The sequence below is a fragment of the Melopsittacus undulatus genome, chromosome 6 (assembly GCF_012275295.1).
Source record: "Melopsittacus undulatus isolate bMelUnd1 chromosome 6, bMelUnd1.mat.Z, whole genome shotgun sequence".
Taxonomy (NCBI): Eukaryota; Metazoa; Chordata; class Aves; order Psittaciformes; family Psittaculidae; genus Melopsittacus; species Melopsittacus undulatus.
Genome location: NC_047532.1, coordinates 30,843,013 through 30,870,603, shown reverse-complemented (window position 1 = coordinate 30,870,603; position 27,591 = coordinate 30,843,013). Strand labels below are relative to the sequence as shown.

General features: G+C 40.4%; 2 protein-coding genes across 5 annotated transcripts; both read left to right on the top strand.

Annotated features, from left to right (window-relative positions):
- The first annotated feature begins 5,056 nt into the window (after window positions 1-5,056).
- On the top strand, window positions 5,057-13,819 carry LOC101868192 (thiamine transporter 2-like). The gene is made up of 6 exons (XM_013128552.2): window positions 5,057-5,141; window positions 7,713-7,878; window positions 8,216-9,032; window positions 10,269-10,461; window positions 11,466-11,607; window positions 12,828-13,819. The coding sequence occupies exons 2-6, from the start codon at window positions 7,729-7,731 to the stop codon at window positions 12,912-12,914; spliced, it is 1,389 nt and encodes a 462-aa protein (XP_012984006.1). The 5' UTR covers window positions 5,057-5,141; window positions 7,713-7,728; the 3' UTR covers window positions 12,915-13,819.
- Window positions 11,487-25,024, top strand: LOC101868988 (thiamine transporter 2-like). Of its 4 annotated transcripts, XM_034064238.1 has the most exons (7): window positions 14,351-14,566; window positions 19,201-19,425; window positions 19,549-19,702; window positions 21,233-22,049; window positions 23,222-23,414; window positions 23,875-24,016; window positions 24,811-25,024. In XM_034064238.1, the coding sequence occupies exons 2-7, from the start codon at window positions 19,253-19,255 to the stop codon at window positions 24,913-24,915; spliced, it is 1,584 nt and encodes a 527-aa protein (XP_033920129.1). In that variant the 5' UTR covers window positions 14,351-14,566; window positions 19,201-19,252; the 3' UTR covers window positions 24,916-25,024. The 4 variants fall into 4 exon arrangements, with proteins under 4 accessions (XP_033920131.1, XP_033920129.1, XP_012983990.3 ...); XM_034064240.1 differs by lacking the exons at window positions 14,351-14,566; window positions 19,201-19,425 and adding an exon at window positions 11,487-11,607; XM_013128536.3 differs by lacking the exon at window positions 14,351-14,566 and having other exon boundaries at window positions 17,894-19,425.
- The last annotated feature ends 2,567 nt before the right edge of the window (window positions 25,025-27,591 follow it).

Genomic DNA, 27,591 nt, shown 5'->3' with positions numbered 1-27,591 from the left:
CAGTTTTCTTCAAACCCAACAACCAAGCCTTGCTGCAGGCAACTTCTGACAAAGGGCTCAAATTGAACAAAAACTCGTATAAGCCCATCAGAGTTTTACTGTCTTCCATTTGGCATTCAGATGTGAGTCAGTGAAAAAAGACGAAATTTTAAGAAAACACAATATAGACTAAGTAGTATGGAAAGAACAGCTAGTAGAGGATAAAAGAGGATCTGAAAACACAAATGTGCATCAATGGCTGGAAGTTACTTAAATAATTCTTTCTCATTACTACATTATAGAATCATAGAATCATAGAATAGTTAGGATTGGAAAGGACCTCAAGATCATCTACTTCCAACCCCCCTGCCATGGGCAGGGACACCTCACACTAAACCATATCACCCAAGGCTTCAGCCAACCTGGTCTTGAACACTGCCAGGGATGGAGCATTCACTACCTCCCTGGGCAACCCATTCCAGTACCTCACCACCCTAACAAGAAAGAATTTCTTCCTTATATCCAGTCTAAACCTCTGCTGTTTAAGTTTCAACCCGTTACCCCTTGTCCTATCACTACAGTCCCTAGTGAATAGTCCCTCCCCAGCATCCCTGTAGGCCCCCTTCAGATACTGGAAGGCTGCCATGAGGTCTCCATGCAGCCTTCTCTTCTCCAGGCTGAACAGACCCAACTTTCTCAGCCTGTCTTCATATGGGAGGTGCTCCAGTCCCCTGATCATCCTCGTGGACCTCCTCTGGACTTGTTCCAACACTTCCATGTCCTTTTTATGTTGAGGACACCAGAACTGAACACAATACTCCAAGTGAGGTCTGACGAGAGCAGAGTAGAGGGGCAGGATCACCTCCTTCGACCTGCTGGTCACACTCCTTTTGATGCAGCCCACGATATGGTTGGCTTTCTGGGCTGTGAGTGCACACTGCTGGCTTATGTTCATTTTCTCATTGACTAACACCCAAGTCCTTCTCCACAGGACTACCATGAATTTCCTTTTTGCCCAACCTGTAGCTGTGCTGGGATTGCTCCCACCCAGGTGTAGGACCTTGCACTTGGCATGGTTAAACTTCATGAGGTTGGCATCAGCCCACCTCACAAGTGTGTCAAGGTCCCTCTGAATGGCATTCCTTCCCTCCAGTGTATCAACCAAACCACACAGCTTAGTGTCATCGGCAAACTTGCTGAGGGCACACTCAATTCCATTGTCCATGTCAGCGACAAAAATATTAAACAAGACCAGTCCCAACACTGATCCCTGAGGGACACCACTCATTACTGATCTCCAGCCAGACATTGAACTGTTGACCACAACTCTTTGAGTGTGACCATCCAGCCAGTTCTTTATCCATCGAGTGGTCCACCTATCAAATTGATGACACTCCAATTTAGAGACAAGGATGTCATGTGGGACAGTGCCGAACGCTTTGCACAAGTCCAGGTAGATGACGTCAACTGCTCCACCCCTGTCCATCACTTTTGTAGCCCCGTCATAGAAGGCCACCAAACTGGTCAGGCAGGATTTTCCCCTAGTAAAGCCATGCTGGCTGCCACCAAGCACCTTGTTGTTTTTCATGTTCCCTAGCATGCCTTCCAAAAGAATCTGCTCCCAGATTTTGCCAGGCACAGAGGTGAGACTGACTGGTCTGTAATTCCCTGGGTCATCCATTTTCCTCTTCTTGAAAATGGGGGTTATATTTCCCTTTTTCCAGTCATCAGGAACTTCACCTGTCTGCCATAATTTTTCAAATATGATGGCCAGTGGCTTTGCAACTTCATTCGCCGGCTCCTTCAGGACCCGTGGATGGATTTCATCAGGTCCCATGGACTTGTGTACATTCAGGTTCTTAAGATGGTCACGAACCAGATCCTCTCGTACAGTGGGCTCAAGGCCTAGGTTTTCACAGTCCCTGCGTCCCCCTTCCAAGACTCGGGTGCTGCGGTCAGAGCCTTTGCCAGTGAAGACCGAGGCAAAGAAGCCATTCAGAATCTCAGCCTTCTCCAAGTCCTGTGTAGCCAGTTCTCCCGAAAGTTTCCGGAGGGGGCCTACGCTGTCTTTAGTCTGTTTTTGAGCCGCTACATACCTATAAAATCCCTTCCTATTATCTTTAGCATCCGTTGCCAAGTTTAGCTCCAATTGGGCCTTAGCTTTCCTAACTTGGTCCCTAACTACCCTGACAACATCCCTGTATTCATCCCAGGCCACCTGTCCTTGTTTCCACCTTTTATAAGCCTCTTTTTTCTTGTGAATTTTTCTCAGCAGCTCCTTATCCATCCAAGGAGGTCTCCTGGCCCTCCTGCTGCACTTCCTTCTAGTCGGGATGCAACACTCCTGAGCCTGTAGCAGGTGATCCTTGAATGTTAACCAAGAGTCTTGGGCCCCCTTGCCCTCTAGGGCTATATCCCATGGAACCTTGCTAAGCAGGTTCCTGAAGAGTCCAAAGTCTGTTCTCTTGAAGTTCAGGGCAGTGATCTTACTGCATGCTCTTCTCATTGTCTTGAGGATCTCAAATTCGACCATCTCATGATCACTGCATCCAAAACTTCCCTGGAGAGTCAGATTTCCAACGAGCCCTTCCCTGTTGGTGAGCACGAGGTCAAGCAGGGCATCTCTCCTCGTCGGCTCCTTTATTGCTTGCAGAAGGAAGTTGTCTTCCACACAATCAAGAAACCTCCTGGATTGCTTGTGCCGGGCCGTACCACCGCCCCAGCAGATGTCAGGGTGGTTGAAGTCCCCCATGAGAACAAGGGCCTGTGAGCGTGAGGCTTTTCCTATTTGTCTGTAGAGTTCTTTATCCACAGGTTCCTCTTGATCAGGCGGTCTGTAACATATCCCCACAGTAATGTGTCCCGTCACCAATTTCCCCTTAACCCACAAACTTTCCGTTAACTGATCACCTGTCCCCAGACAGAGTTCCATACACTCTAGCCTATCCCTAACATAAAGGGCAACTCCAAGAGAATTTTTAGTGTGGGTTTGGTTTTTTTTCCCCCAGTGCCGAGAAATTCAAGTTGGATTCCTATCTCAGTAAGTCATTGCAAACCCAGAGTAACACTATTCAATTCAACAGAAGTTCCCTGCATTTTAGCAAGAACCCTTGAGAATAAAAGTGAATGCAGTCTTCTTTCAGCTGCACTGTCACCTCCTATAACTACAGGTTCAAATAAAGAGGCAGGACCAAAATAGCTCTGAAGCTGGTGTCAAAACAGTGGGAAAATGGTAAAAAGAATTTCAAGCATTAGTTTCATGGACATCAGAAAAGGTCACACAAGTATACAGCAGCATCTCAGGCAGGATTAGACGGATTCATGGACAACAGGGGCAACACACAGATGATAAAAGCGATAGGCAGGGGTGGCCCCTCTAATACCACTAGTCCCATAACTTTGATTTTTGAGGAGTAAGAGGCAAAAAGGCTGCAAAATGTGGCCGAGGTTGAAGAAAGCAGAGGAATGGCCTAGCTGGCTGTATATCTGAACCCAGCAGGGAATTCAATGTTTTTCATAGTTATTATATCCCCCTGAAATTATCATATCATTTTACTGTGTGCAAACTAAGAAGCTGCCTTCCTCTGAAATTATTGGATAATTCACTGTTAATTGCAAATTTATCATTTTCCTACTGTATTGGTTGCATTCCTAAGTAATTATTATATCATAGAACACCAGGTTGGAAGGGATCTTAAGGATCATCTAGTCCAACCTTTCTTAGCAAAGCGTTACCTAGACTAGACGACAACAGCACGCTGCCCAGGCAAATCTAGTGTCCCGTGCTGGGGAATCCACCACTTCCCTGTAAGATTATTTCAATGGCTGATTGTTCTCATTGTGAAAAATTTCCCTCTTTTGCCCAATCAGAATCCCCCCAGGAGTACCTTGTACCCAACTACCGATAATCTTTTCCATGTGACTCCTTGTAAAAAGGGAATCTCCATCTTCTTTGTAGCTACCCTTTAAATACTGGAACATGGTGTAAGATCTTCCTGAAACATTCTTTTCACAAGGCTGAGCAAACCCAGCTCTCTCATCCTTTCCTCATGTGGCAGGTTTCCCAGTCTTCTGTTCATCTTTGTGGCACACTAGGGCATATCATGCTCTCTGGACCTACTCCGTATCTATCTATATCTATCTATATCTTTTTTTATAGTGGGGACCAAAGCTTAACACAGTATCCCAGGTGTGGCCCAAAAAGTGGTGAGTGGAATAATAGCATCTTTATCTCTTCTGGTGATGCCTTGTTGATGTAACCCAGCATCCTGTCAGCTTTCTTTGCCACAGCTGCACAGTGCTCATACATCTTGAGTGCATTGCCCAAACATATTACATCCCTTATTCTAGACCTAAATGTTGTAGGACCAGGGTGGGAGTGGATCTAGATTTGTAGGTACATACTTAGACTTGTTGATCTTAAATGCCTTTTCCAATCTAGTTGATTCAATGATTCTACTTTTTGTGCAAATCTATTCACTTAAGACAGTATACTTGACTGTTGTGAGTCCCAGAGGATATTCTGCAGATGAGTATAGGTCCATCTCCATCTTCAGTAGAACTGCGAGAACCTGCCTCAGCAAAAGATCTGAGAAATTTGCTAACAAAAAAACAGTCATTGGGACAGAGAGCAGAGCGTTTTACTTTTAAAACCTGCCAGAATGGTATGAAAACCCATATATTTAGTGGGGAAACATTTATATCTTACAACACTGATAGTTGTTCTCCCTTATCTGTCATTGCCCATGCATAGCTACTGTTCTGCTTTAATATAGACCAGTTTGAAGCACAGGTGGGTCTCAAGCCATTTACCTTACGTGAGATAGATCCAAAATTATCTGTGAACAGGATTAGCTTTATTGCTCTTCTGCCAGCCAAACAGCAAACAGTACTGTGGGTTTCAATCTACTGCTGCCTTTGGGCAAGGACAGGGCAGGATTATCTGGCTGTTCCTTTAAGGATGCTGAAAGCAAGCCAGCTGGAAATGTTTTCAAATGAGGTGTCATCAGAGCAAGCTGAAATTCCAGAAGAACAGGAAAGGCACAAAAACCAAATAGATTCCAGTAGCTGTAATACACACAGGACAGCCAGGAGGAAAGCTGGAAGTACTAAAAGGGGACCTCTCCCTTGGAAGTAAGAAAGGAAGAGCTTCAGCAGACAAGGTATGATTATATATGAACTTCAAAAACCAAAAACCCTGCAACAATAAGGGAAAGAGGGAGGAAAGAAGACAGTAGTCTGGTGGGGAACTGGAGGGCTGGTTCAGGCTGTGTGGGGAAAGAGCTAACAGCTCCAATACTACCCAAAAATTGGTGGGAGAAACAAGAAACAGAGGTCTGTTTTGCTGCCAAATGACACCAAGACATCCCATCATCTCTCCAAAAGTTAAGAAAAATCTAGATTTATAAAAGACAAATTACCTATAAGGGGTAGCTGAGTGGGAGCAAGTTGGATCCTTCCACCTTAAGCACTGAGGTACAGCTTTTGTTATCACAGGTTTTTGGTTATGAATGCAGAAAGCATCAACTATACCAGCAGCCGGTAGAGGCGAGTTTGCAATAGAGCCCTTTGCTGATGGCAAAGGTCTCAGGTCTAAGGCAAGCACACACCTTACTGTGGATGGAGCAGCACGCACCTCCTACTCCCCAAGCATAAAGCAGACTGCCCGACAGCCCTCAGCCCACCTTATTTCCAAGCTCAGCACCAGTGGCAGGTTTTTTCCTGCACAGCTGCTTTAACTGAATGGCAGACTTCTCATCTGACTTACCTTGCAGCCTAACACAGGTGCCTCAGAGTATATCTACAAGATAGAGTTACATATCTAGCAGAAAACCCCAAACAACACATGCTGGCAGTGGAGGGTTGCAGTGACCAGGGCACACTTTGTGTTTTTCTGTATATAGCTCAAAACAGAAATTATTATATGCAATGGCACAGCCCTGACACAGATGGACAGAATCAGAGGTGCAGCACACAGCACCCTGTGAGCCCTGGGAATACAGCAGTGTGCCACACTCACCTCCCAGGGTTCAAGACATTTTGAAAGGATCCATGAGACCTGCTGCCTTTGTGTCACACAGACTAGCAGAGGGAGAGCAAACATGGCAAGACCCAAGACTGGAGAGGAGAATCTAGGCTGGGAAGGATAAAATATAACCTGGATAGGTCACAGAGCTAACTTGCAGAAATATTCTTCATTACAGTGCTAGAGATGTTCTTCATCCCCCTTCTTCTTGATGCCTTCCTCAGAACCTGCCAGTTCAGAAGCATTCACATGATGTATTAGGGTACTGTAACCCTTTACTAATTATCATGTGAAAGGGGATGTTATGATGACTAAGTGAGCATTATCCTGGGCAGGGCCAAAACTGGTCCTGCCAAAGCCATGTTTGCAGCAGAAGCTATTACAACAACGGGGACGAAGGAGGAACACTTCTTTCTTTGAGCTCTCTGTGTCTCACATTCTTCTCATACACGTTTGTCCTTCTCTAGGATCAGTTTGCCCTCTAGTGGTTCACGCTGCAAAGCTGCACTAAGTTTATTGCTGCTGTAAACCCTGACATCTCAGTGATTTTAGCAGTTATGCATAAATTTAAATAATTCAAATTCCCTTTGATCTGCACCCATTTCTTAGTGCATCAGGCCGTTGGTAAAATATGCTACCATGGAGTGACATTAGAAAAGAAGATGCATAATGCCTGTTGCCTTATACATTATGTATCACAACCTATAAAATGATCTTCTGCCCGTCCAATCTGGAGTGACATAGCCAACAGGCATGTGAATTTTTTGGGCTGTTTTTGGAGAGATCTTTCTTCAGCTTTTACAAAAAGGAAGAAAGGAAAAAAAAACCCACACAACACCAAACCAAAACAACAACAACAAAAAACTGGAGATAAACAAGCACTCTCCAGACCATTCCAGAAGGTAAATTGTACACTTTTAGACTCTTGACATTGCCAATACAAACATGAATATGGAGTATAACTTATTGTTTCCTTTGCATACCCCCAATTACACTCATTTTGACTTCTCTTTGGGCTCTGTACAGTAGAATTGCAAAGTTTAATTTATTCCATCACTCTTGGCTAGATACAAGAACAAAAGTATCTGCTTCATTTGCTTTTAGAGTGAACTATTACCTTCAGTGACTTCTTTTATAGGTAGATTGAAAACAGAATGTCTGTATCAAACTGCACTTCTGACACAGTTAATTCCTCCTTAAAGTCTGGCTTGGTGTCCTTTCTATATTTATTAGTGACTCTCATCTGTGAGGCTGCAAAGTTACCAGTTATCCATAACAGCAAAGCAATGCACATCTAGGGGGTGAAAGAGCAGACACAGCAATCATGAACTAGTTACTTGACATTCAACAAGATACTTGGCTGTGACCAGTCTTGGTGTCAAGTGAAATTTCAGTCTCACCTGTCTTCAGCAACTTTTGTCTAGAAAGGCTTTTCCTGTGGTTAGCTTAGTCAGTGCAGGTTGAATGACAGCATAGTTTATCTCCCAGTTAAAGATATCCCAAATAATTCTTCATATTCTACCTACAAAGACAAAACAGACATATGTAAGGAAAAGCTGTTCACTTTAACATCATGAAGAAAAATGTTTTCCAAATGCCAGCCTCTAAAGAGCATTCCTGAGCATTAGAGACTACAAAATCAAAATCAGTTACAAGACATCTTTGCACTTGCATAGGCAGCATCATCCTTCTAAAACTTCCTCTTCAGCTTCCCTGCAGAGGCCATGGACTGCTGGAAGCAAAAGGAAAGCAGCACTTGGACTTTCCCCACCCTGATCCTCTGCCTCTATGGATTCTTCTCCATGCTGAAACCATCAGAACCTTTCCTAACACCTTATCTAACAGGACCAGATAAAAACCTGACCACAGATGAGGTATGGTTTTACTCTTTCACAGGGGGCAGAAAAATAGAAAAGTAAAACTTTAAACGATTTTTTTAAAGATTAAAAAAAAAAAAGAACCCAAACAACAAAAAAAACCCCCACAACTGCAACCAGTTTTGGTAGGTTACAACTTGCAGCAGATAATATAAATAAAAGATTTATTTAACAGATTTAAGATCCATTTGCCTGTTCAACAATCACATGCTGCTTTAGTGTGGATATATGTTTTATTAACTCCTTCAGAGCAAAAGCTTCCCCCTACAAATTTTTTAAAGATAAATGAATATTATTTCACCAAGAATAACAACACAGACATTCCTTCTTCTAGGTTACAAACCAGGTTTTCCCAGTTTGGACATACTCCTACCTTGCACTCCTTCTCCCAGTCTTCCTCATTACAGATTATGTGCGCTACAAGCCCGTCCTCCTCCTCCAGGGCACCAGCTTCATTGTCACGTGGCTTTTGCTCCTCTTTGCACGTGGAGTGGTGGCAATGCAGATAGTGGAATTCTTCTACGGGATGGTGACAGCCACCGAGGTTGCCTATTACGCCTACATCTACAGTGTTGTCAGCAATGATCACTATCAGAGAGTGACGAGCTATTGCAGAAGTATCACTCTGGTTGCAGCCACCACCGGTGCTGTGCTGGGACAGCTGCTGGTTTCATTAGCAGATGTATCCTACTTTCACCTTAATGCCATTACTTTGGCTTCTGTGTCCCTGGCATTCCTGTGTTCGTTCTTTCTCCCAATGCCCCAGAAGAGTATGTTCTTCCACAGGAAAGAGACCTTGGAAGCTCTCCCAGGAACAAATAAAACTGTGGCTACGGTCAGCTCCAACAGGCCACTGAGCTGCCAAGAGGACAAGAGCTCTCCATCTGTTGACATGGGACCAGCACCTGAACAGCAGGCTGGTAATGCCAAGCCACAGAACCATGTGCTCAGGGTTCTGGTGCAGCTGAGCAAGGACTTGAGGGATTGCTACAGCTCTAGGAAACTTCTCTACTGGTCCCTGTGGTGGGCTCTGGCTACAGCAGGCTTTAACCAGGTCCTGAATTATATTCAAGTGCTGTGGGACTTCAGAGCCCCTTCTCACAGCTCTGCAGTGTACAACGGAGCTGTTGAAGCTATTGCAACTTTTCTGAGTAAGTCAGTGTCTAAGCATCTATCATAAAACCAGTCTCTAAGGTTTTACTTCAGAACACTTTTAAAGTGACATTCCATTGTTTACATTCCAGGAAGCCAGTGTATGCATTCTACATTCAAGACCTAAGTCTCTGAGGTACAAAACCGTTCAAATGAAAGCTATGCTAGCTATTTCTAGCTAAATACTCTTACGCAGCACGACCAAAAAAAAGGAATTTTCGTTATTCCAAGATACAGAGATTTGCAGAAAAAGAATTTATTGAATTCATTATGCTACTGATATTAATCATTACACTTTTGCACTGGAAGCAGATGCCCACACCAGACAAGCAAAGTGATGTTATCTAAAGGTAACATCAGAATATACCACCCTGAATTGACAGCTTCTCATATTCATGTTGTGCTGCTGTAAAGAACTTGCACAAGACATTGGGGTGTGATCCACCAGGGAAAAAAAAAATAAACACATCTATATCATAACTCATCATTACAGTTATCAAGGAGAAACAGATACTTCAAAGCTTAAAAATGACTCTTGTCTTGAAGTAGGCAACAAAATAGAGCAACTGAATAATAAATTAGAAGCATTTAACTCCTGAAGTGTCTGCTCCTTGATGAATTCCTTTCTCTCATGGAATCATTTATTTCTCAATGCAGAGTGGCAGAAGTTTTAAAATTCCATGAGGTTCCTAAGATGAACAATCAGGGGCTTCCTTTCTCAACAGATGCATCTTTATAGCAGGCCCACCTAAAGCAAACAGTGTCAATCCTCAGTTCCCTGAATAGACTCACTTGGCATCTCACAAAACACCCTTTTCTGACCACTTAGCCACTTTATGAGCTACACAAAGCTAAACTGCTAAAGAAGAAGGTTTATTAGCTTACTTATAAAGAACAACCTGGAAGAACTGTTCTTGACCTCCAAACTGTGTTCCTAATTCTCTCCCTAGAGATACATGCTGAGTACAGACAGCTAAATAATGAATCCTTCTACATAAGTTTATCATGTGAAGTGGAATAAAACACAAATAATGGAATGGCAAAGATTTAGTTTATCCAGTTACCTAAAAATAACCAGTCACCTGCATGACTTCAGAAGTGATCAGAAATGCTTTCAAAACACTTCCGAACTACTCTATTATTCAGCATTGTCTTTTGGCGCATGAGTGGCAAGATTTGGAGATCTATACTATAGAACAGATACAACATTTATGTATTTTCTTCTCTTTTTCTAGGCTCAGTAACATCTTTCATAGTACAATACATGAAAATTAATTGGGACCTTTTCGGAGAACTGACTTTAGGGATCTTCTCTACAATAGATGCTGTTTCTCTGCTTCTCATGCACTTCACTACCAACATCTGGGCATGTTATGCTGGCTATCTCATTTTCAAAGCATGCTATATGCTCCTTATAACAATAGCAACGTAAGTATAAAACCTCACAGGGTTCTTGTCACACACAGAACACTAACCGTGCTTCAAATTTGCCTTGGGCATCCCTCCTTTTACTCAGAGGTAGCTGATCTAATGCTGGACATAACCAATTAGGTAAAGACAAGGACACTTAAATATCTAGTTATGTAGGTTTTGTTGTTCTAAACACCCATTGAAGAAAAACTACCAAAAGAACATGGAACATTTACCCAGGTAGAAATTAAGGAAGGTACAACATATCTTTATTACTAAAGGCAATAGTAACATCAAAACATATACACTATTTTCCTCATTCCTGGCACGAAAGATGAAAAGTGAACAGTAGAGACAAGAATTCTTTTACAACCATCCTTTACGATCCCCTGATATGTCAACCACCTTGCTGATACACCCTATAGCATGCTATGAACAAGAATGCAAGAAAAGGTTTGGCATAGTGTTTCCCAACATAGGTTTATACATAGAATCCTTAATATTATTATGATGTAAAGCAGGAATAAAAGGAGAACATTACATAAACTCAGACAAGATCTCTTAGGAGAGCAAGCTATTCTGTTGTCAGAAATAGGAAAATAAAATAAATATTATATTTAATCTTTGTAATAAATATAACACATTTTTATTACACCAGTTATTTTATTGATTGGAACATCTTCAGACATACCATACTATTTTATTAACAAAAATGACAGATGTGTATGTCAAAACCCAAAATTATTCAGGTAACATTTGAAAAATCTGCTATACTGCAATGCATTACAAGATTATTCCTGTTTTGAATGAAACCAAGTGAATCTTCTATTTTCATTTTGGTGGTTGTTAGTTCATTATAGTGGATCACACCTGAACTATTTCAGTACATTCTACAAGCAAATGAACATCATTTACTCTGTCCTCCATATATCATCTGCTTGAATCGTTTCTCTTCATCAAGTAAATGGAAGGCAACAGCTTTCCACCCACTGTGAAATAACTGATTGTCAGTCTCATATTAGGTTCCAGATTGCAGTCAACCTGAGCATGGAACGTTATGCCTTGGTGTTTGGATTCAACAACTTCATTGCACTGATGATTCAGACCATTCTTACAGTAGTTATTGTGGATTCAAGAGGCCTGGGACTGGACATAGTGATTCAGGTAAGTGTTATTAACTTACTTCCTGTTTTCTTGATTAAAAATTAATTTACTTAATTTTAATCAAGTAAATAGGAAGTAAGTTAATAGTAATTTCATTAATTTAAATTAATTTACTTAATTTTCAAAAGCTTACCAAGAAAGAAATTGCTATTCCGAAAGACAATTTAATTCCCTCTTTCTTCTATAGAAATATATACATCTTGCTTTTCCCTCATGTCTACCATAATTATTCCCTTTCAACTTTTAGTGCAATGTTTAGGATTACAGATACTGGTCTTTAACTTTTTAAAGGGAAATACAGCAGAACATAAATAATGAGGCACTGCTATCTGACCAGATTGTTAATTAATAGGACACTGAATAACATCCTCTGATTTTCTTAGATGTAGAATCAACATGGCTACATGTTGTTAGGAAAGTTCAAGGCTATGAAACAAAGCCTAGATTGTTGAAGTAATTTCAGCTCATGTGAAAAGGAAGGACACCTGCCTTCTCATTCCAGAGCAGAAGGAAACCTGGTCTGTATCTCAATGTGAATGATAAAGTCTCTTGCCAATAGTTTGTGCACTTAAGTTGGGGTGGGATATGCTATCTCACAAGTGTCCCTAACTTCAGTCAGCCCAATTCCACTCATGTCAGAACGAAGTGAAATGTACTGGCTTCAGCACCTTCTTAGATAGGATCTCAGCTGAGGCGGCTTCCTACTCCTATGGAAGAAGACTAAAGCTATTCAGATATTCTGCAGTGAAGGCAAAAGTAATTTAAAAAAAATAAAGATTGAATTAAACACTAAAACCAAAACTGAAATTAAGGACAGGAATATGAAGACTTCATAAATAGCCTTGCCTCTGCTGCTGGAAATACTGATCCAAAGTCACTTACAATATTCATGACCACAGGTAATGAAGCTACTTCTACATTTTGCACAAATAGAAAGAAATCCTCTTCCTATCCTTTACCCCCTGATGTTTATTAAGAGGCATGAGAATTGGAAGCAAGGAGCAGTTCTCTATTCCTCAAAGATCTGCTATTTGCTGGAAAAGCTAAGATTTTTCTTAATCACAAAGCAAAAACTTGAGCATAAAGTGTGCCCTAACACAGGTAAATAAAAGAATGCTTGACATATCAAAAAATAAAAAATAAAACCCCACCAAAAAAGCAGCAGTGTTTCCCTAATGTTTTTTCATTAATTCCTTTGTCTTTTTCTCTCCCCCTCCCAGTTTTTAATTTATGGCAGCTACTTTGCAGTCATAAGTGGAATTTTCTTGATCAGAAGCATTTGCACGCTTGTCTCAAGCAAATGCTAAAGGAAAATAACAAGATCTTATGAAGAGCAACTGTAGCTGGCTATATAACATGGCTGTATGAGTCAGGCAGACAACCTCACATGGCCAGGCCCTCGCAGGAGAAGAGCTTCTACTGCAGCATGCAGGGAACAGCAATGCAAAATGAATGTACAACACAGGCCTCAAAAGCTATGCTGAATCATTACAGCATTTCCTTACAACATATGCCAGCTAAGAGATCATCATAATAGCACTGTACCAAGAAGAAAAAGATAAGTTGCTTTAGGTTCTTATTTACTTAAAATAGCTTGATAGAAGTTATTTACATACAAGAATAGAGCAGCTGTCTTGGCATTGCACTGTGCACAATGGCAGACATCAAAGTTAACCCTGCCTTGCTTATTCTAGCTCTTATATATGGTGTTGGCAAGCTGCTTTCATGCACCTTTGCTTATGCACAAAAGTTAAGGGGCCTATCTACCCACCAAGGAACCAAAGAAGGGGCTGTGTTTGCATCATTATATTCTTTCCTAACTACAAGCAATTTGATGACAGACTCCACCCTTCTAATTTAAAAGCCAATGTCAGAAGCAGGCATTTTGCACACAAGGGTTCAGAAAAGCAGGGTTTGCACAACCGATCTGAGAAGTTTCACTAAAACACTGCTAAGTCACAGTTGTTGCTCAGGCCACACTTGAAAGTCACAAGCTAAACAGTGCTATGGACTCAGTACAATCTCAACCCAGGATGAAAAACTTCAGAGTCAAAACAAAATGAAACCCCTCCCTCTTTTCCTTGTGCTCCCAGTAAAATGAAATTCAGGACTGAGTGTCTTCCCATTTCAACAGCAAAAGAAAAAAAAAATCAAAAAAGGACTGAGCAATTGTCCTGGTTTGAGCAGTAGCAGTCATTTTTCTCCTTCTTGGTAGCTGGTGCAGTGCTGTGTTTGTTGATAGCAAGTATGTTTTGAGTTACTGCTCAAGTGTTTGGTTTGTCCAAGGCCTTTTCTGAGCTCATGCTCTGCCAGGGAGGAGGGAAAGCCAGGAGGAAGGAGAGACAGGACACCTGACCCAGGCTAGCCAAAGAGGTATTCCATACCATAGCACGTCATATCCAGGATGTACCCGGGAGAGACCCGGAAGGGCTGGAGGCTCTGGGGGGATGGAGGAGGTATCAATCGGTGCTCGGTCGGGCAGGGTGGGGTGGGTTATGGGTTGGTGGCTGGTGAGGTGTTGTATTCTCTTCACTTGTTATTTCCTTTGTCATTATTTTTTTGTAGTAGTAATGGCAGTAGTGATTTGTGTTATAGCTTAGCTATTAAACTGTTCTTATCTCAACCCGTGGGGGCTACATTCTTTGGATTCTCCTTCCTAACTCTCCAGGAGCTGAGGGAGCGAGGGGGGGAGTGAGTGAACCAGCTGTGTGTGGACTTGGTTTAAACCACAACAGCAATGCAGACTAAAACCAAAGAAATACATTGTGGAGAAATTTGGATTATTCTGCACGGGAATGTTCCAGATTGACACAAACATCAAAAGAAGATTTATAACTGAAGCAAAAAGCTAGCATCATATGTGCTTTTGAGTGTCAAATGAAGGAGGTCCATTGATTTTGTCCAAGGATTTGGCAGGATCAGCATCTCATAATTTATCAAGAAACTTCAAGTCCTACAGGTAATTCAGTCCAGCACAAAGAACAATTAGTCCAGGAGAAATAGAAAGGGGCTATAAATGAGTTTGCATAGTGAATGCCTAAATTAATATAAGTTATATACATATGTTAAAGTTATTTCTGTACTATTTGCTTCTAGCTTCCAATACCTACTTCTAATAAAAATAGATGCTACTTAGCATTTAGAGAATAATATTTTTTTCCTGTAGACACACAAGCTCTAATTTCTACAGACCTGTGTGTTTTTCATACAGTTGTCATATACTGCAACTAGACAAACTGTCCAGAGGTGAAAACAGGCAGGAGAGAATCAATTTGTTTCAAGTAATAAGAACAATCAGTATGACTTGACAAAATGAACCCAGCTAATTTTCTAGGCTTTTAGTTTACTATTGTGTTTTGTGTGGGCACTCTGTTATAAACTGGTTCTAAGCAGAACAGCTGTAAAAGCAGATGTACTTAGTCTCCACTAAGTAGTTAGTATCTTTTATTACTGCAGAACACAGGGCATGATATTCCTGATTGAAGAAATGAGGACAAAGTCCAGGAGAGCAAAGACTATTTTGTTTCATTTTTTCTTGTGAATACGAATCTTCTCTTAGAATCATAGAATAATTAGAGTTGGAAAGGATTTTAAGACCATCTAGTTCCAACTCCCCTGCCATGGGCAGGGACATCTCCCACTAAACCATGTCACTCAAACTACTACTACTAAATGCTCTTGAAGCATTTAGTTAAAGAACTAGATGCTAGCCTTGGACTAGAATCTAACTAGGCTTTGTTTCAGTGAAAAAGAACATGGTATTTCTGGCTCCACGGTCTCAAATTGCCTTTGGTACAGAAAGTTAACAAATATTTCTGGGTAGCATCTGATTAAAAAAGAAAAAATATGGCAATAATAAGCTGCAGGAATGAATCTAGAAAAGCTGGCAGAAATAACAATCCATTCTGAACTGATCAAAACTCACTGCCTTCCACATACATGGGATGCCACCAAGGAGCAAAGGAACCAAGCAGGCACAATGTATGTGTTTTGCAGATGTAGGAAGTACTCTTTTTGTAAAAAGATAAGGCTTAAAAAAAATAGAAGAAAAAGAATCTATTCCTATTCTCTTGTATTTCCAAAAGAAAGATTCTGAGGTTGGGACTTTGGAGCACTGGGGGAATAGAAAAGGAAGATGACAGCTCTTCAAAGTCACTGGAGGCAGAAACAACAGGAAGAGAAGGGCGAGACCTTATGTTATCCCGGGTTTTCAGCTGGGAATTATTGTTAACCCAGGAACCAGAGATTTAATCCAAAACAGTAAGATGCACACACCTGCCTGTGTATACTTGTACTTACACTCTTTGAAGTGGAAGCAGCTGAGGCTAAGCAGGTTATGAGTAAGACTGGAACCACAGGCCCTAGTTCTGCAGGAAAAGGAAATTGAACAAATTCACCTTTCCTTGAAGGTTTTAGCATTCAGTCTTTATCTCTCTCCCAGCATACCAATGGACTCCATGCAAATATGAAAAACCAAAGCCAAGCACATTGCTCCCCATAGTTACACTCCCCTTTCAACACATCACTACCTACCTTTGAAACATTGGTAGGTTTGGGCACTAGCCTTCTATGAAGATACAGTCCAGCAAGCTTGATAAGGCCAGTTCTGGCCCAACAAGGTAGCAAACAAATTGTATCTTTGCATTCAAAGCAAGAAGGTATTAACCCAGCACTGCACAAGTTACCAGAGAAATGCTAGTTAGCAGCCACCTTTAGGCAGGCCAGTAGACCTACCCAGCAGCATCTTCCCCATGGTTCTTTCTCAGCAATCATTGGTAAAGAAAGAAATGCAGAGGCAAGCCTGGCTTCTCTGAATACTTGCCTGCCTAGTTGTACTACACACTCCAAGTGGTGTGAGAGCTTTCCCTACCTATAGATCACGACCAGGCTCTGTTCAGCTCACAGAGCTGCTCTGAGTAGTATAGAGAGCCCCTCGTGCCACAGCATGCTCCCAATGTCAACACCCATTCTGACAACAGGCTTCACAGTTAACTCTGAGCTCTGACAAAGAGTGGAAGGTGTAGGGAGCCAGCCTAAAAAAAATTAAAAAAATAAAATAAAATTGAAAAATTAAAAATAATCACTGGGTTAAGGAAAGCAAAGCAGCAGCATTTCTCTGAAGTACTTCAGGTTTGACAGTTTAGCCTAGAGGATAGCTAGGAAGATAGATAAACAGATAGATAGGAAGCTCATCTTCTTGTCGATTTACTCTTAAATGATAGATTGGTCCTTATATGGAATCAATTCTTGGTCAACTAATATTATGAGTTATTCGATGTCCTACCTCCCCTCATCCCCAACAAATCCAGGACAGATGGAAAAGACCCCATGAGCCCAGAGACCACCACACTATGCACAGGAGTAGGTCACGGTGAGCACAAACTGTAAAATGGGTGCTGTGTTTTACCCATGAGTCAGAGACCAGAGCTTTTAAGGATATTCAGTAACACGGAAATGCAATCATGATTGCATTTCTGCTATGTCAGTTTGTATTAATCATTAGCCACTGTGAGTCTTAAAGCTTTATCTAGAAATTAGACCTCAGTTCACTGACAAAACCTGTAAAGGAGAAAGCTTCCCCTGCAATCTTCATGGATAAATTTTGCAAGCAAGAACTCTGCTGAATTATTATTATATAGTCTATTAACATTTTATCAAGTCTAGAATGAACTTTTAAGAAACAGGCAGAAATTTCTTACTGCCTCCAATCCTGAAGGGTGGTTTCTGACTTCTCTTCCAAAAGACAGAAGTCATCCTAGGAAGAAACTGCACATAAATCCACAGGAAATGCACCACAGGCATTGACAGGTAATTCCTTACCTTTGGAGCTATTTGGAAACATGCTGGACACTCATTTTCTCAGTGCATTTGCAAGTAATGCAAGTTTATGCTGATGTTTTGATAAGTCCAGGTTTTAATGTAGTTTTATTTTTAAAAGGTAGCATATCAAAATATTTCAAAGGACATCTAGAGTTAAAGATAATATACGCTGTATTCATTAGGAACTGTAATGACAGGACAAGGGGTAACAGGTTAAAACTTACACAGAGGAAGTTTAGATTGGATATAAGCAAGAATTTCTTTACTGTAAGGGTGGTGAGGCACTGGAATGGGTTGCCCAGGGAGGTTGTGAATGCTCCATCCCCGGCAGTGTTCAAGGCTAGGTTGGATGAAGCCTTGAGTGACACTGTTTACTGTGAGGTGCCTCTGCCCATGACAGGGGGATTGGAACTAGATGATCTTGAGGTCCTTTCCAATCCTAACTATTCTATGATTCTATGATTTTATATACAGCAATTTGTAAGAGTAAGATGGTAATTAGAAACGAACACTTAAAATCAAGTTTTAAGATTTGAGCTATTTTTTGTAACATTCCTTTGAGGTCACAGAAATACTGCCTTAACAACATACTATTTATGCTAAGTCTTAATAAATACAATCACACAGTGCAAGTGTAATTACTTATGAAAGTGCCTGATGTAAAAAGGAATTCTGCTATTTAAAAGAAATAGCTTGTAACAGCTTGATTAAATATCAGTGCTTTGCTTTCATTCTGTTATGTCTCAGAACATTGTTTTGCTTGCTTTCCAGGAACAGTGGAATTGACTTCTGAATGCAAAACAAGTAAAATAAGCTTTAGAAACCCCAAGCCCTAATCTCTTTAGACTTCTTTTTGCTGCCAACTACTGTGAAGAAACAAATCTCATTTTTCCTTTTGATCATTACTTTCAAAAGTGAAGTCAATATTTTTTTTTCTAGGGCTGAGCAGGTACCATGAGCAGATAGTTTCTGAATCTTTCTCCCCCCACTAAAATGACTAAAGTGCAAGAAATATAAGTATTAAAACATTTTGAAGAAACTGAGCTTAAGATGGGTTGCAAGCTGGCTGGTGTTTTTTTATTGTCTGCAGAAAGACTTGTACTTCTATTGTTCCACTTGGCTCTCAGGCTGCAAATTAACCAAAAAAAAAGAAAAAAAAAAAGCCTTCTTGAGCATGCTGACATAGAGCCTTAATCTCACAGTTTCACTCATTCAGAAGTGAAATTGTAATGGAACTTCATCCTTTCACTATGATGCATCCACTCAATTCTGTCACTAAAAACAACCTTTGGTAGACAATACAAAGGCTGGAGCTTACTGCCACCAATGCGCTTTGATCCGAGTTGTTCATTTACGAGTTGTAATCACTGACATGTTTAGTGTGAGAAACATTAGCAGAACTAGGTGTCACAAATGGAGTCATGCACTTCACCCACAAGAGGCAACAATATACTTTAAGTTCAGTGGTGTGACAGTGTTTCTACAAGACTCACTGGCAAAGTACACTTGATTATTTACTGCATAAAAGAGCATGGTACAACAAACCCATCAGTGATACCCTCCCATCAAGGTGCAAGATTCAGGAAGGACCCTCTTGTTTTATCAGTTCCTTCTTAGGAAAGAGGATAAGTGCGGCTAGATCCAATCCTAGTCCCAGATTTGGTCAACAGTTTATGTCTAAAGGATTATATATTCACAATCAATCATTTATGTCACTTCATTAAGATTTCAAAGTTAATGTGCTATTAATCATTTATCCATAATCTGTTGCAGCAAGGTATTTCTTAACCTCAAGGAGGAACCTTGAGAGGCATTCCTACCCGAGATGAGATCCCTATGTGCAGCCTGCTGCTGTTCAGGAGAGCTGGCCATGGTCCAGGCTGCCCACTATTTAGAAAGCAAGATAATTGGATTATGGTCATGTTTGCATATCAGCAAGAACTCTGGGTCACCATTCCCGACAGCCCCCACTGTTGCCAGTCATTTGCCAAGACCAGAGTAAGCTGGTGGTTACAGCTTCAGTAGGGCTGTGGGTAAGGATAGTTTAAAAGTAAACTTGCAACTGTGAAGAAAATCTCTATAAAATTCCTGTTATGCTCTTTTTTTCCTGTGTTTGTTTAGGACTATGGATTGCTGGAAGGGAGCCGTAGGCCACAGCTGGATTTATCCCACATTGATCATATGCACAAATGGATTCTTCTCCACGATGAGGCCATCAGAATCTTTTCTCACTCCTTATCTAACTGGACCAGACAAAAACCTAACAATTGAAGAAGTAACTATTATTTTAAGTAATAATTAAATATGTAAAGGGTGAATGTCAGGATGATGGAGCTATGATTTTTTCAGTGACATCCAGTGATAGGACAAGGGGCAATGGATGTAAACTGGAGCATAGGAGGTTCCACGTTAACATCAGGAAGAACTTCTTTACTGTAAGAGTGACAGAGCACTGGAACAGGTTGCCCAGGGAGGTTGTGGATTCTCCTACCTTGGATACATTCAAGGCCCGCCTGGACAAGTTCCTGTGTGATGTACTCTAGGTTACCCTGCTCTTGCAGGGGGGCTGGACTAGATGATCTTTCAAGGTCCCTTCCAACCCATGGGATTCTCTGATTCTGTGAAAGCATTAACTCTTACTTGCATACCAATAACCAAAGGAGAGATGAAGTGTTCAGTAATACATGTATATTTTATCTGGAGACTCACATGTAAGATGCTTCCAGAAAAGATTAAGAGTCCCCTCTTTTGCAGAAAGTCAAAACTAAAGTCCCTACATTCTTAAGACTTTGAAACCACTATTATAATTGTTCAAGAAATTGATATTTTCAGCAGTCAGGTCAACTAGTTCCTCTCTCCACCTAGAACCCCAGAAGAGGGGCAACACTAAGACTTATTTATACTTATCACAGAACTGATTACACTGACAATGACACATTGATTGCAAAATGATATGAAAAGCAAGCAGACTTTCCCAGAGAGCTGTTGGATTACTACTAACATTACAGGGCTGCCCTATACGTTCATTAACCTGTGGAAGCCAGATTCATATTTTAAAAAACTGTAGGTTGGGGTTTTTTGTCTGTTTACTTGCTGGGTTTGTTCTTGTTTTTTTTTTGTTGTCTTGGTTTTTTTTTTGGGGGGGGGGGGGGGGTGGGTGGGTTTTATTGTTGCTGATGGGTTTTTGTTTTGGTGGGGTTTGTTGGTTGTTTGGGGTATTTTTGTCTTTTGGGGGACCTTTGGGTTTGATTGGGTTTTTTTTAGATGAGAGCATGTGCTTCAAGTTACCTTGCTCTGTTCCTCTGTTCAGCACTGACTGCTTTAGGTGTACACTTCCCAACAACAGTGGGCATCGTTGACAAGTAGCTGAGTCATGGAGCTATGGTATAATTAGAAAAAAACAAGATTGGTGCACCCACATAAAGCTAATATGAAGAACAGTCATTCCTGATATGCAGTAGCAAATATTAATGCACAAAATAGGCCTTTACTAGAATTATTTTTCAGCCAATCTACCTATTTAGTGGAGCCGAGCATTACTGTGTTTGCCTCCTGAAGGAGCCCTCTTACAGTTTCAAAATTTAATCACAGATTCAAAGACTCACAGAATTATTAGGGTTGGAAGGGACCTCTGGAGATCACCTAGTCCAGCCCCAAGGCAATTTAAGCCCATGCAATTCACACAACCCAGTATTTCCTGTTACAACTGTGATCCTTCAACAACATTATCAAAAAGCCTCAAAAACATTTCAAATTTATTTAGGGGAAAAAACCCACCAAAATGTCATCTTTTGTTCTCTTCTAGGTTACAAACCAGGTTTTCCCAGTTTGGACATACTCCTACCTTGCACTCCTTCTCCCAGTCTTCCTCATTACAGACTATGTGCGCTACAAGCCCGTCCTCCTCCTCCAGGGCACCAGCTTCATTGTCACGTGGCTTTTGCTCCTCTTTGCACGTGGAGTGGTGGCAATGCAGATAGTGGAATTCTTCTACGGGATGGTGACAGCCACCGAGGTTGCCTATTACGCCTACATCTACAGTGTTGTCAGCAATGATCACTATCAGAGAGTGACGAGCTATTGCAGAAGTATCACTCTGGTTGCAGCCACCACCGGTGCTGTGCTGGGACAGCTGCTGGTTTCATTAGCAGATGTATCCTACTTTCACCTTAATGCCATTACTTTGGCTTCTGTGTCCCTGGCATTCCTGTGTTCGTTCTTCCTCCCAATGCCCCAGAAGAGTATGTTCTTCCACAGGAAAGAGACCTTGGAAGCTCTCCCAGGAACAAATAAAACTGTGGCTACGGTCAGCTCCAACAGGCCACTGAGCTGCCAAGAGGACAAGAGCTCTCCATCTGTTGACATGGGACCAGCACCTGAACAGCAGGCTGGTAATGCCAAGCCACAGAACCATGTGCTCAGGGTTCTGGTGCAGCTGAGCAAGGACTTGAGGGATTGCTACAGCTCTAGGAAACTTCTCTACTGGTCCCTGTGGTGGGCTCTGGCTACAGCAGGCTTTAACCAGGTCCTGAATTATATACAAGTGTTGTGGGACTTCAGAGCCCCCTCTCACAGCTCTGCAGTGTACAACGGAGCTGTTGAAGCTATTGCAACTTTTCTCGGTAAGTAAAGATCATTAGCAATTACTTCTAACCTGTCCTTTGCTGATGGCATTCTTCAGCAATGTCATTCATACCTTTCTATTTCTTCCATTAGGGCCAAGGTCAACAGCAACAGCCTCCAATCTATAATACCCAAAACTGTGTCCAAATTAGCTTTTACTCTACAACTTTATCAGTTGAGTCTTCAAAATTAATCTTAAATATACAGAGATAAGCTTTCCTTTCTTAAAGGAGCCTCATTCCACCAAAGCATTTTAACTGTTTAAGATCCCATGAATTTAACCCAAAGTAAACACTTCAGAAACCCTGTGCAATGACACCTTTTATATTCCTCCCTCAAATACACTTTAAGCTGGGTGGTTTAAGAATTATAAGAGCATATTAACAGCTACTCTGGTCTAGATAGTCTGTTTAGACTGTCAATTAAAGATCACTTCAGGGTAAGTGCTCCTGAACAAATAAATATTCTGTGACTGCATCTGTATCCTGATCAATGTCTCAGGATTGGAGATGCTGGGAAAGCAGAGATTACAGAAAATCCCAACAAACTAAAACATTCTCAAACCAGAAAAACACACACAACTGAATACAAAACAAAAAAAACCCATGCAAAACAAGAACACCATTCAAGGCCTGGAGTATTTTTATACCATATTACTCTCAAATCTTTTACAATATGTGAAGGTCAATAAGGCATTGACAAATGCAGTTCATGATTTTTTTTTTATCAAAAACTGAAATGACATTTTCATTAAAAAATAATAAAAAAAATTTAAAAAGCATGGAGTGCAACAGATTTTCTTTTCATAAAGATCTTTCCATGAAGGAAAAAGTCTATTTGTATTTTGGCAGAAAATGGTTGGTAGTATTGTTCTCTCTGCTCACAGTTGTGAAAAAATGGAGCAATAACACTGTGCACTGCTGCCCTCAGCCTTAGGCATGAGGAACTTCCTCAAGAAGACTACAGTTTGTGCAGGCTCTGTAAGCCAGGAGAAAAACACCCAAACCAACAGAAGTCTCCCACACCACTAGCAGAAAACAGAAACCACACCATTAACAAAGTCCATTTCAACTGTAAGAGTCACCACAGCTCCTGGTATGATCCATTTACAGTTATGCAATGGCTTTAGAAGGGTAAAGTTTCAGAGTTCCAATTACTTTTATATTTTTAGGTTCAGCAACATCCATGGCAGTTGGATATGTCAGAGTAAACTGGGATCTTTCGGGAGAACTGGCTTTGGGAATTTTCTCTGCAATGGATGCTGGTTCTCTGTTTCTCATGCACTTTACTGACAACATCTGGGCATGTTATGCTGGTTACCTTGTCTTTAAAGCATGTTATATGCTCCTTATAACAATAGCAACGTAAGTATAATACACAACTGTTTTAATTAATTTAAATCAGTAACACTGTTTCAAATTTACCTAAGTTTTATTGAAAGCTTTTATAGAAATAAGTTTAAATAGGTCATGACAGCAGCACATATTTCTAGCTTATCTAAAATTACGCTTAAAACTATGACCTATTACAATAGGTTATTCCAAGTCAGAAACAAACTTATCCTACATCTAGATTTTAAATGATCTATGTACAAGTACTCTCTAAAGGATAAAATTATCATGCACAAGTCTTTAACAAAAATATGCACAAAAGCACCGAAGCCAGACTTCTGCCAAAATGCTGCTGTTGAAGCTTAATAGCCAAGGCTTTATCCTTTGAAGAATCCACTATGTACACTAAATTATTCCCGAACTTCCTCCCATAAGTAAAATTGCAAACGTGTTTGATCTCCATGCTTTTGTTCACCTGCACATTCATTTTCAGGTTTCAGATTGCTGTCAATCTAAGCATGGAACGTTATGCGTTGATGTTTGGCTTTAACAACTTCATTGCACTGGTGATTCAGACAATTTTAACTTTTGTCGTAGTAGATCCAAAAGGTCTGGGACTCACTATCAGCAGCCAGGTAAGCTACATTACTCACACTGCTTTCAGTTCCTCTGCCTTCTTCCAAGAGGGTTCTACTCCACAATTAGCCTTTGGTAACCTGGGTTATGTGCTAGTTTAGGACAGTTACTCACTTGAAAAACAGGTTCATCTTAAGTGCACTGGTAGTAGCTACTACAACCTACTTGTCCTCTAGTTCTGCTGAATTTGCTTTTCTCTAATAATTTTAAGAATGCTTTCATAGAGCAGGAAGGAAAGACCACCACCTATTACTCACTGTTGCTGGTTTGGTTTTACTTATTTCTTCAAAGTCTTACTATTCACAAATTTACTGTCTAAACACCCCAAGAGAAGCAGGAAGCAAGCTGAAAGGCAACCTACGGGTTTATTAATAGGGTAATTCTAAGATATATCATTTCAATGGATGCACCTTTAAGTTACTGTAATTCTGAAAAGTTACTGATCTCACAATTTCACATTAATTTTCTAAATATGAAGTTTAAACTTGTGTACAAAATGAGGTTCAAACTTTAGCTTTCATCTTCTCAGAGAAGAGCCAGGAAGTGCAGGGTATCTGTCCTCCTCCCTTAACTGAGGTGGGGAGCGGAAGCACATAATACAGTATCCTCCTCTCGTTTTACAGCCACAGACTTCCTAAAGTATGAAGTCAAGGATCCAGACTTCTTGAATCCTTTCAAGATGAGATCATTCTGGGGTGGGGGTAGCATGGAAGAAAAGGCAGCAGCAGTTACTACCTAAGAGTAGAAGTAGTTTTTAACTTTCTCATCTTTCTTCCCTATCACCATTGCCCAGTTTCTCATTTATGGCAGCTACTTCACATTCATAGCTGGAATTTTCCTAATCAGAAGCATATACACCATGATTTCCCTCAACTGCAAATACCAGTGTGGTTGGTGAAAGCAGTGATCATTAACGAAGGAACGGTTGCAAGCCACAGTGCAGAAGGTGGCATCATCTGAACTTTTTCAACTGGAAGTTGTGACACACATTTTTAAAGCAAGTTAAATAGCAATAAACCTTTTTTTTTTGTTTGCTTGTTTTTCCAAAATATGCTACTTCTGTGTTCCAAGGTGGGTTACTGCACTACATAGCATAGCAATACTGCCACTTAAGCTTACAGCCAAATCCAGTAATTTCAGATTGCACACAGACAATGCACTCCTCAGAAATGAGAAGTTACAAGAATGTAAGGAAAACATACCACTATATAAACTGCTACTGATGCAGTGACAGCTGTACTATAACTTTGTTGGGGATGTACAAATACAAAACACTAACCTTCCCTTTTAGTTCTGTCCTGATATGCCTATGTATTAATTAGATCTGATAACTGCCATGACCAACCCACAATTAGCTTCAGAAGCAAAACCCCTCCCAAACTAGCTTATTATTTTATACCATAGGGAAACACTTCAATTTTTACCCAAGGTAGTCATAAATAACACAACTAGAAGTTTAGATATAACTAAAGCTAGTTAGGTAATATTTTTCCTACTGATACAATAATGTCCACTTCAGAGTCAACTGTATCAGACGGCAGCAAATTACATTGCATCCCTCTACCATGACTTACAATTTGCCAAGAGCCAGAAGTAAACTGACATTTCCCTAAAGTCAGCTCACAAGAAAGTAAAAATCATTAATTCCTGTAAAAACATAATTTTAAAAGCTGCTTGAGACTGCCTTTATGCCCCAGTAAGTTTTCCTTTCAAAAGAGCAGAACACTTGCATCTTATTCACAGTTCTGTTTCAGGAATTCTGACTAAATTTGGTCCTTTACAAATTAATTTCTTGCCTTAGCATTTGTTTCAACATGGTACTTGGGAGTTTGCAGCCATTAAATAACTTTGAACTGCAGCACCTGAGCATCACATCTACCTTGTAGAACTCAGGATGTACTTCTTATAGCATTGTCTTACACACCTAAGAGCTGACATAATAGGATTGAAAGTATTAAACTAGGTGGCCTACAGATGAATTTCTGTACAAGGGCTAAAGTTAAATGCTTTGATTCTAAAACAGAAGATAGTGAAAAGCTACTGAAAGTGTAGCTTTTTAGTAACAATGCTAGTTGCGTGAGCAATTGTGAGACCAACTGCAGAGGTTTCAAAGACAATCACAGGAAAAGAATTAATTTTGTAAATACAGCTATTTTCTAAATGTAATCAACAAAACAGCTATGGTGTCAGTTTCTGCTCAATATAAAGGAGACCCAAAACAATTCAAGATCTTCAGCTACATGTCTGGAGCTTGAAAAACTTAATGAGCAAATGTTAAACGGACATGGTTGTGTACAATGAAAGTTGCCAACCTTTTATCTGTATTAAGCTGGTTATGAAAAATAAGGTATTCTATTATTTTTGCAGCATAATCTAAAACTACATGCCTTGCATGCTTAAATGAATTTCAGTATCTCTTAACAGTAATCAGTTTCATTCCTCAGCAGTAATTTCAATAGATGCTGATGAATGAAGCCTTGCCCAAAGCTTCATTTACATTAATTGAAGAGAGCACCATATTGCTTCCCTTCCATATAAGGCTGTTCATCCTGATGAGACATTTGGTAGATTTGATACAGTTCCCTGCAGTAAGCACAGTTAAGTGTTTCACACATCCTTCTGAATCCTTGCAGTTCCCCTGAATTTCATAATTCAGGTCTCTATTGAATTTACGCATTACTATGCCAAAACAGGGAAGATAAACAACGGGGAAGAACTACAAGCTACTTATACTTCGCTAAAAACCAGTGGTGAGAGCAAAGGCATCACTAGCATCCCAGAAACATTCAGTTGCTGGGGATTTATTTAGTGAATTTCACAGAGAACCTTGGGAATTAAACTATACATCATATTCTAACCAGCACTCCGCATCAGAAGGAAAAGACATACTACAAGTATGTTTAACTCTGAATATGCCAACAGGACAAACCCATACACTTCAATAAGAAATGCTACTTTAAGCAGATTGCTGTACAAGCTGTCTGTCCCTTTTGGAATCTCCAGAGCTTAAATAAAAATTAAAAAAAAAAAAAAAATAGACACACACAGAGAAACTATTACCTCCCCACAGACAGGCAACAGAAGTCAAAAGCACTAGCATAAGAGTTTTTACAAGCAGCAGTCACATCTTTCAGCTCCCCAAGGAATAAGCAGACTTACCAATCAGGCAGAAAACAGCAAGTGAAAATGTCTTACCTTAGAGAGTTTACCTCACATGGACTTGCACATCCTTTCCTCAAAAATCAATCTGACCTTATTTATTCCTGTTATCTTGAAAGGTGTTATGATTTTATTCTCCAGTGGTCTGAAACCTTTAAGCTTGCAGTCGATATATACATTATATATTTACCTTATTTGTTTAGTTGCAGTATTACACTGGACTTTAAGCCAAGTTCTCCCTTAGTTTAACACACATCACCAACTAATCTGATGCGGAGTCATATTTTTCTTGAACCTTGTTAGTGTTACAGAATAGACAAGCCAGACATTTCTTCCTGTCTACAAATTCCATGCTAGTATGGCAGGAAATATTCCAGTAAATAAAAAATAATCAATTAATATTACACAGAAGGTG